This window comes from Dioscorea cayenensis, chromosome 14 (assembly GCF_009730915.1).
Source record: "Dioscorea cayenensis subsp. rotundata cultivar TDr96_F1 chromosome 14, TDr96_F1_v2_PseudoChromosome.rev07_lg8_w22 25.fasta, whole genome shotgun sequence".
Classification (NCBI taxonomy): domain Eukaryota; kingdom Viridiplantae; phylum Streptophyta; class Magnoliopsida; order Dioscoreales; family Dioscoreaceae; genus Dioscorea; species Dioscorea cayenensis.
The window spans coordinates 16,406,400-16,414,977 of NC_052484.1; the positions used below are offsets into that span (position 1 = coordinate 16,406,400).

General features: G+C 35.6%; 1 protein-coding gene across 1 annotated transcript; it reads right to left on the minus strand.

Annotated features, from left to right (window-relative positions):
• Nucleotides 1–1,556: 1,556 nt before the first annotated feature.
• On the minus strand, nucleotides 1,557–3,491 carry LOC120276182 (pentatricopeptide repeat-containing protein At1g43980, mitochondrial-like). Its single transcript, XM_039282906.1, has one exon. The coding sequence runs from the start codon at nucleotides 3,489–3,491 to the stop codon at nucleotides 1,557–1,559; it is 1,935 nt and encodes a 644-aa protein (XP_039138840.1).
• Between the last annotated feature and the right edge of the window lie 5,087 nt (nucleotides 3,492–8,578).

The following is an 8,578-nucleotide window of genomic DNA, read 5'->3' on the forward strand; positions in this document are numbered from 1 at the left end:
AGTGCAACATGACAGAACAAAACATGTTGAAATTGATCGACACTTTATTAAGGAAAAGATTGAATCTGGGTTAATATCACTAAATTTTGTTCGCACAAGTCATCAGATTGCAGATATCTTAACTAAGGCAGTTCCACGGAAATTGTTTGATGAATTAAAATCCAAGCTTGGTATGTTTGATATCTACAACCTAGCTTGAGGGGGAGTGTGGAAAACTATTCAAGATCAGATTTATGTACAGAGAATCACTGGTTTTCAGGGAACTGCTACCTGTTTTTCAGGAATTATGTTGGCTGATTTCATGAATCAAACAACCATGAGTTGTGCCTGATTTTCTGGGTTAGATTGACAGCTATATATATTATATAGATGTGACATCTTTTAATAGCTGTAAAGTTATTTCTTCACTTGTGTGTGTCTATAAAAGAATGTATATTTCCTTCTTCTATGTATACAATTGAAAAATAAAATTATCCTTTCTTCTCCTAAAGAATTTCAGCACTTTAAAATGGTAAAAAAAAAAAAGAACCCCACCCAGCTTATAACACATTAGTATTTCATAAGTTGTTTTTAAAATTATAAAATATATATATTTTGGATCTAGGAAAATCAATGAAACAATCATATATTTTAGATCACATGAGTCATATTGAACATTTTTAAAGTTTGTGAATGAAAATGAACATAGGAGGGAACTAGAAGAACCAAAAATGATTTTATTCTCCATATATATATGAAATTCACAATAACTCATCCAGAAGCCCATAAATCTATGATAAAATTTGTATGTCAAAAGAGCCAGAGATGAAGAAGTGGCATTTTGTACAACAAGTATCCCAAATAACAGTCCACAAAGTTCTGATGAAAAATTCTCTCTGTGCTGAAGAAATTAAAAGTTTGCTAAGAATAAGATCTCTTGTTCTTTGAGAAAACTGAGTTATGACAAAGTCAGTAGACTCAATGCTTGTAATTGCTAAAGCCAAACCCTGACACAGTAATCAACCAATCAAGTTTTTCTGAACAATTCCTATTCCTTAATTCCTCAAATTCTTAATTCTTATGGACAGCAAAAAGTAAAAGATTTGGAGACATTCAACTGAATGAATCATTTTTTTTTTAATGAATAATTTGTTAACTTACTACAATTTAAATAGCAGTCAGCTCTATTCAAGTTTTACAGATAATCAAATTTGGTGTACAGTATAAAAGAAATAAAGCCAGAAGAATGCTTTTACTTGCCTTCGTGTACTCTTTTCTGTGTCTGAAGAGGACCGAAAAAGTTCAATTCAGTCTCAAACTTTAAGTTTTTTCTGCAACATATAAATAAACTGTCAGCCTAGTCAAGTAACAAATTTAAATCAACATCGAAGAGCATGAGAGGAAGCAACGATTATAACGAGAGTTCATACCATTTATACTTTTTAGTATGCACATTAACAATATTTCCGCAAGTGCTCTCTTCCACATAACCAATGAATAGTTCTTTTACACTCTCATGAGTTCTATCGAGGACGGTTCATTGGTATACATTGAGTAGATTTGTATATTTATCACCTTCACTCTTCTCCATTTTCAAATATTTCGTGTTGCTCAGGAACATAGCCTTGCCTTTTCATGTCTAAAAGCAATAAATTCAGTATTGTGTAAATAGTTTCACCTTCAAAGTGCAGTATCTGTCTAGATTTAGCAACAAAGATTTCATTTTTGATGCTTATCCAGCTGTGTCCTCTGACCTTGATCACACATCTATCTTTCATGCTTCTCCGCAATCGAACCATGCTCTCCCACTTTCCTCTTGTTTCATATATTTTAGCTAATACAACATAAGGAAGTGCAAAGCGAGGTTCTAATTCCAATGCCTTCTTTGCAACCATTTCAGCAAATACAAGATCTCCATGAATTCTACAAGTCTCGAGAAGCAACCCCCAAACTGATTCATCAGGCTTGAAAGGCATAGTCTCGATAATATTTATCGCCTTTTCAAGCATTCCAGCTTGTCCGAACATGTCAACCATCAAAGCATAGTGTTCAATATCACGGACAATTCCATATTTCTCCACCATTGATGAAAACAGAGCATTCCCTTCAGTAATCAAAGCTTCATATCTACAAGCAGATAAAGCACCAAGCAATGTAATTCTATCTGGCTGAAGACCATGAACTTGCAATTGCCTAAACATTTTCAAAGCTTCCACTCCTTGCCCATGTTGAGCTAAGCCCATGATCATAGCATTCCAAGAAACCAAGTCTTTGGCATCCATCGATGAAAAGACTCTAATAGCAGAATCTAATGAACCAGATTTCATATACATGTCCAGAAGCGCACTAGCAACTACCATCTCTGCCTCGAAACCTGACTTAAGAGCATAACAGTGTATTTGCATTCCCTGCTCCATCAAGCCGAAACAAGAACTTGAACCGAGAATGCTTGCGAATGTGAACTCAGTTGGACGTATCTCCTTCTTCAGCGCCAAAACAAAAAGCTTCAGTGCTTCAAGCACAAGCCCATTTCGAGCATAACCCGAGATCATAGAATTGCAGAGAGCTGAATCCCACACTGTCATCTCTTCAAACAACTGAACTGCATCATACAGTCTGCCACATTTTGAATACATGTCAATAACAGCACTACAAACTATAGAGTTTGCAATACACCCTAATGAAAAACACCGGGCCAAGAGTTGCTCACCCTTAGCTATATCTCCAAGGTCACCACAAGCATTGATAAGAGCTGACATCGTGAACTCATCAGGCAAGAATACAGAGACCAACATCAATTTAAACCAAGCCAACGCTCTATCCTCATGCCCTGACCTTCCGCAAACTGCGATGATAGAGTTCCACGACAAAATGTCGGGTTTTTCAATGCCTTGAAACACATGACAAGCATAATCCACAAAGCCAATCCTCCCATACATATCAATGAGGGAGTTCCCAACAACAGTGTTCAATGAAATAAAGCAATTTCGGACAACGGCCGCATGCACTTGCTTGCAATGCCATTCAGAGGTGACAAAGGAGGCAGCGATGGAGAAAGTGAATGCACTGGCTCTCACTCCATCCTCTTGCATTCGGCGAAGGAAAGCCCAAGACTTTGCAACCATTCCACTCGCTGCATAACCTGAAATCATTGAATTCCAGCTCACTGAGTCTCTCTGCGGCATTTCATCAAACAGGTGCTGCGCAAGCTCAGCAAGCCCGGCTTTCCAGAGCGCCCCTAGCAGCGTGTTGTAACTGAAGGTGTTCTTGATTGGAATTTCTTGGAAAACACGGAGCGCACGATCGACGGCGCCGGAGCGGGAGTAGAGGGAGAGGAGGCGGTTGGCAAGGAATGTGTGGCGTTGAAAGGCGAGCTTGATGAGAAGCGCATGGATGGACTCGGCGGAGAGGAAGGCGTTGTGGGGGTTGAGATATAGGCATTGATCTATGAGAGCAGAGAAAGTGGAGAGCTTGAGCTTCAAGTGGCCATGGCCATGGCGGCAAGCAAGCATTTAGGCTCATGGAGGAGAACAAGAGAAAAATCCATACATTCTATTAATTTTTTAATTATTATAAGTTATAAGGATCTTTTTGTCAAGATATATTATAATAAAATATTTATGAAATTATTAATTTGTTTAGATTTAGTTATAAAATTAATTTTTGTTTTCTATTTCAACGAATCAAATTATCACTCTTGCCAACATGTTTTTTTGGAAAATTATGTTCAGATTTATATGTTAATGCTAATTTTTTTAGATTAAAAATTTTCCTTTATGTATTATTGTAATATGCATACATTTCATACATGCCAATCCATTGATACTAGGAAAAAATGACATTATATATATATATATATAAGCACACCTCAACTGTGATGGCAAAGTGCAAAGCACATCTTGGCTGTGATGGCAAAGTGCAATTTAGAATTTTTCGGACACCAACCAGTGTTAGACAATCAAAAAGAGACGATGAAGTAGGAGGAAATAACCCTGTTTAGCTGCTCTTTCATCTTGTTACCTTGAGTTTTATGAGGAATTCGTCTTTTCTATTTTTTTTTTTTCCAATTTCATTATTTTTTTGCTATCATTGTACGTGTGTTTATTGTATTCCAATCTCCACATCTAGTGTATTATTGATTCTCTTTGTTTTTGTTCTATTATTGTACTCTCATAATTTTTTCCCAATGAACGTGGTTTATTTTTTTTTAATTATTTGATTAAATCATAAATATATTTTATATCTATTCATTTAAATAAAATCTAAAATATTTATATTGATGTTGTTATTGTGCAGTGGCAAACTTTTGTTTAAAACAAATATCAGACATTTTAATGAGAAATTCCTTTTTTTCATCTATGCCAAAATTATATATATATATATATATACTGTGCTACATGTAATAACCACTCCTTAGATTGTTACATGTAGCACAGTATATATATATATATATATTTCCATAGATTGTTAAATGTAGCACAGTAAATATATACATATATATATTCATGCAACCAGCAGGATGAAAAAGGTGCCAGAAGCTCATAAAGCTAATGCTCTTTGTTTGTATTTTATTTTTATTAAAAAAAAAGTAATCGATTATTTTATTTATTAATCTATCAAACGAATTAATACTAATTAAAAGATCAATTTGTAAGCATTATTTTTAAAATTATTTTAATACATTGTTGAATTGGATAACTCAATTCATATTAAAAGTGATTTGATGTTGTTAGGCACAAAAGTGGAGGGGAGAGCGAACCCCAAAAAATCAGCCTAATAGTATAAGATGTCTCCCACTTATATGCACACATGGAATCCATCTAATAGTCGATGTGGGACTAAACATGGGTTCATTACATAGCACCCCCGGTTGAAGCCTGACGCCCTTGTCAGGCCCAACGCAAAGCTAGCCAGCCCCGGGCACCAGGGTCCGATTTTATCTGGGGGCCATGCCGATACCCATACATAGGCCAGAGAGACCCTAGTGCAAAACCAGACAGTCTTCCCCTCCACTTATGTGCACTACATTGGTGCTATTGTTAATAAGTAGAGAAATGCCCAGTGAATGAGGATCACCTTCACAATTTTTTAACAAGGACACATTGAATATTGGGTGTATGCGAGTGTCCTCTGGCAATAGTAATTTGTATGCAACTGTCCCTATTTTTTGAATTATTTGAAAGGGACCAAAGAATCTCATACTTAACTTCTGATTTTTCCTCAAAGAGAGAGAAAGTTGCCGATATGGTTGTAGCTTAACAAAGACCCAATCTCCAGTAGTAAATGAAATCTCCGAGCGCTTCTTATCAACAAACTTCTTCATCAGAACCTGTGCTTTCCACATATTGTGCTTCAATTGTTGTAGAATTTTATCTCGATGTTGCAATAGTAATGAAACTTCAGTAGGATCATTGTCATTTGAATTACATGAGATTAATATTGGAGGAGCACAACCATATACTATGTGAAATAGAGTGAATTTAGCATAGCAATGGTATAATGTATTATACCAATACTGAGCCCATGGTAGATAATCAACCCAAACTCTTGGATTTTTAGAAACAAAGCAGCGTAGATATAGTTCCAAGCATTTATTTAGTGATTCTGTTTGACCATCTGTCTGTGGATGGTATGCAGAAGATCTAGACAATGTAGTACCATTGATTGAAACAAATGCCTCCAAAATCGACTAAGGAAAAACCTGTCATGATCACTGATTATACTCTTTGGAACTCCATGCAATTTGACCACATTATGAGTGAAAGCTTCAACAACCACCACAAAAGAAAAATCAGCCTTCAGGGTATGGAATGCCCAAATTTAGAAAGCCTGTCTACCACAACAAAAATAACAAAACATCCCTTAGATATGGATAAGCACATGATAAAGTCCATTGATAAATCATCCCATATCTGTTAAGGAATAGGTAAAGGTTGAAGAAGATCATTAGGATGGGTATGATCTGATTTTGCTTGTTGACATATCACACAAGTCTTAATAAATTCTTTAATGCCATTGCGCAACCCTTTCCAATAAAACTACTGAGACATCCAAACTTATATGTACGCAAAGATCTAGCATGACCCCCAATAGGAGTGGAATGATATTCATATATAAACTGAGATCTTAACTGAGAAACCTCCGGAATAACCAATTTCTCTTTCTTCCAAAGTAAATTTTGTTGCCTTGAAAAATCAGAATCACTGCTTTTATTAGACTGAATTGCCTGTATTTTGTCTAAACAAAATCTGCCATGCTGTTGTAATTGCTGAGTTTCAGATTGTAGAGAGCACCGTGGTATCGAATTTTGCATATGAAAACACCTAGACAAGGCATCAACAGCTAAATTCTCTTTACCATGCATATATTCAATAGTAAAATTGTAACCAAGCAACTTGGGAAGCCAGCATTGTTGTTGAGGAGTGTGAATATTTTGTTGAGAGAGATGACTCAAGGCTTCTTGATCTGTTCTAATTGTAAATTGATTGACAAACAAGTAGTGTCTGAACTTGTTCACTGCCTTAGTAACAGCATAAAGTTCCCTGACATAAGCTGATTTATTCTGTATTTGAGGAGATAATTTATTTGAGGAGTAGGCAATTGGGTGTTTATCTTGGCTTAAAACTACACCAATGCCAATCCCATAAGCATCAAATTCCAAGGTAAATGGCTTAGTAAAATATGGTAACTTCAATATTGGGCAGCAGAAATAATCTATTTTAGGTTTTGAAAAGTTGATGTAGCTGCAGAATTCCATTGAAAAGAGATGCTCTTTGCACTTCACCGAAATATGGAGAGCTTCCTTCTTTAATAGATCTGTTAAAGGCCTTACTTGAGGAACATAACCTTTAATAAATCTTCGATAATAACCACTAATTCCCAGAAGTCCTCTCAATTGTTTGAGATTTGTAGGCACTGGCCAATGTAAAATAGTATCAACTTTAGTCTAATCCATTTGCACTCCTGCAATAGACACTATATGTCCCATGTATTCAATTAGGAACAATTCAAAACAACACTTGGAATATTTAGCAAATAATTGGTTCACCCGCAATGTTATAAGTATTTGTTCCAAATGTATTACATGACTCCAAGTTCTTACTATAGACCAAGATGTCATAAAAAAAAATCAGAACATATCTCATCATTGCAAAATTGAAAATTTCATTCATCAAAGCTTGGAAGGTGGCTGGTGCCTTGGATAATCCAAAAGGCATTACTAGCTACTGAAGGTGACCATGATGGGTGCCAAATTCTATTTTATATCTATCAGCAGGATGGACTAGAACCTGATGATAGCCAAATCTTAGATCTAACTTAGAAAAAATTTGTACACCATTTAGTTCATCTAACAATTCATCAATAGTTGGTATTTGATAAGCATCTTTAATAGTGAGAGCATTCAATGCCCCATAATCTGTGTAGAACCTCCATGTGCCATCCTTTTTCTTGACCAAGATCACAGGTGAAGAAAATGGACTGATGTTGTGTTTAATCAACCCATCCTGCAACATTTGATTGACTATAATTTCAGTTTCATTCTTTTAGTCTGTGAGGGTACCTATAGGGCCTCACTTTAACAGGTCGAGAATTTGGTTGTAAGTTAATTTTGTGGTCACATGCTCTTAGAGGAGGTAATGATGTAGGTACAAAAAAAATTGGTAATTCTTCAACAAGAGCTGCTGTAATTTTTCAGGCATTTCCTTAGGATATTCTAATTTCATTTCTATACCTGCAATTGATGAAACAACTGTATTTCTATCCATAGAATCATAATGACCCAATTTCACTGACAATTAATAACATTTAGCAATAGCCTTTGATCAGCACAGTCTATATAATTGATGAATAGAAGCCATGTGTGGGCCTGAATTTTTATCACAATGAATACTAACAAATTGGCCATCAGCATAAAATTGGATGAACAAATCCTTGTAATTCATTATATAAGACCCTAATGTTGCTAACCAATCAGCTCCCAGAATTACTTTTGCTCCCTTAATTGACAGCAAATACATAGGAATTTTCAAGACATGTTCCTGGACCTGAACTTGAAAATTTTGTATAATTCGCTCCACCTACAAAGCAGAACCATCCTCCACCAATACCTTAAATGGAATACTAGGATGCACATCCAAATGTAATAATTTTGCCAATCTGAATTGGATAAAGCTATCATCACTTCCTCCATCTAATAAAATCTGAACCTGATGACCATTAATATAACCTGCAAATCTCATAGTTCCAGAAACAGGAGCACTGTTCATAGCATTCAAGAAATGCTTAGTAAAAGCCTCCTCAGTAGAAGTAGATATTGATGCACTGTTTAAAGCATTTACAGAGTGCTGAATAGGAGATTCTTCTAGAGGCATGGAATTATCAAACTCCAAGGTAAAATCAGTTGTAGGAACTGCCTCCTCGGGAAAATTTTCCTCACCCCATTGTAACAATAGTAGCCTTTTATTTGGACATTTATGATAAGGAGAATACTTCTCATCACAATCAAAAACACCTTTGGCATGTCTCAATTGCATCTCATTAAAAGTAATCCTCTTAAATGGTTGTGAATTTCCTGAAGAACCAGGTAGAGATTGTTGTG

Bases quoted from the DNA above. Each gene is read 5' to 3' on its own strand.
- LOC120276182 (XM_039282906.1), bottom strand. From the start codon at position 3,491: ATGCTTGCTTGCCGCCATGGCCATGGCCACTTGAAGCTCAAGCTCTCC.